Source organism: Myotis brandtii, unplaced genomic scaffold (assembly GCF_000412655.1).
Source record: "Myotis brandtii unplaced genomic scaffold, ASM41265v1 scaffold334, whole genome shotgun sequence".
NCBI classification, from domain to species: Eukaryota; Metazoa; Chordata; class Mammalia; order Chiroptera; family Vespertilionidae; genus Myotis; species Myotis brandtii.
In genome coordinates, this window is record NW_005362885.1 from 1,148,830 (window position 1) to 1,149,806 (window position 977).

Consider the following 977-nt stretch of genomic DNA (forward strand, 5'->3'; position numbering starts at 1 on the left):
GCGGGCTCTGCTCCCACCCCCCCGCTGGGCTCCCCGCTGCTCTCTGCGGCCAGGCCTGATGAGGTCCGAGGCCCAGCTAGGTCCAGGGGGAAGGGCCCCTCAGCTGGGTCGGCCGAGCAGACATCAGGAGCCGGGCAGGATGAGCGGGGCCTGGAGTCTGCAGGGGCCCCTGAGCAGGTGGCCCGGCCGGGACTGGATCTGTCTACACCTGTCCTCACTACTGAGCAAGGGTCGGACCCACTCAGCATGACCCCCAGAGCTGGGCCACACGCTGTGGCCACACCTGCCCCAGAGCCTGGTCCAGATTTCTCAATGGCTAAGTCAGACCCGGCTCTGTCTACACCTGCCTCCAAGCCTCATCCTGACACGACTCCGTCTACACCTGCCTCCAAGCCTCATCCTGACACGACTCCGTCTACATCCGCCTGTGAGCCTCATCCTGACACGACTCCGTCTACACCCGCCTGCGAGCCTCATCCTGACACGACTCCGTCTACACCCACCTCCGAGCCTCATCCTGACACGGCTCCGTGTACACCCACCTGCCAGCCTGGACTGGATGTGGCCCTGCCTCCGCCGGGCAGAAAGGTCGAGCCGCAGGTGGACTCATCGGCACCTGCCTTGAAGGCGGAGTGTGACATGGGTGCACCCACCCTGGCCTCCGTTCCCCAGGCTGGGCCTGACTCGGTGGAGGCCAAGGGTGCCCCACAGGCCAAGTTGGATTTGGGTTCTGTGGTGTCTTCAGGGGGGCACCAAGAGAAGCCCAGAGGGGAGCCCTCTGCAGGTGCCCCTGGACACCCCTCGGGGGAGCCCCCGCCAGGGCCTGTCCCAGCCAAGAAGAAGAAAGTGCGGTTCTCTGTGTCTGAGCCCAGCCCCAAGGAGCCAGGGTCAGAAGAGGCCACGCGCCCCCTCTCACCAGCCACAGGCTGGCCCTCAGCCCCCAGGACAGCCACAGGGGGCCGCGGGGGGCCCGGAGC

General features: G+C 66.9%; 1 protein-coding gene across 1 annotated transcript in view; it reads left to right on the top strand.

Moving 5' to 3' along the window:
• Positions 1 to 977, top strand: part of PERM1 (PPARGC1 and ESRR induced regulator, muscle 1) — a 5,122-nt gene that overhangs the window by 1,663 nt on the left and 2,482 nt on the right. Inside the window, exon 2 of the mRNA XM_014543787.1 lies at positions 3 to 975. Within this exon, the coding sequence (XP_014399273.1) occupies positions 3 to 975 (973 nt within the window). The remainder of the gene's footprint in view (positions 1 to 2; positions 976 to 977) is intronic.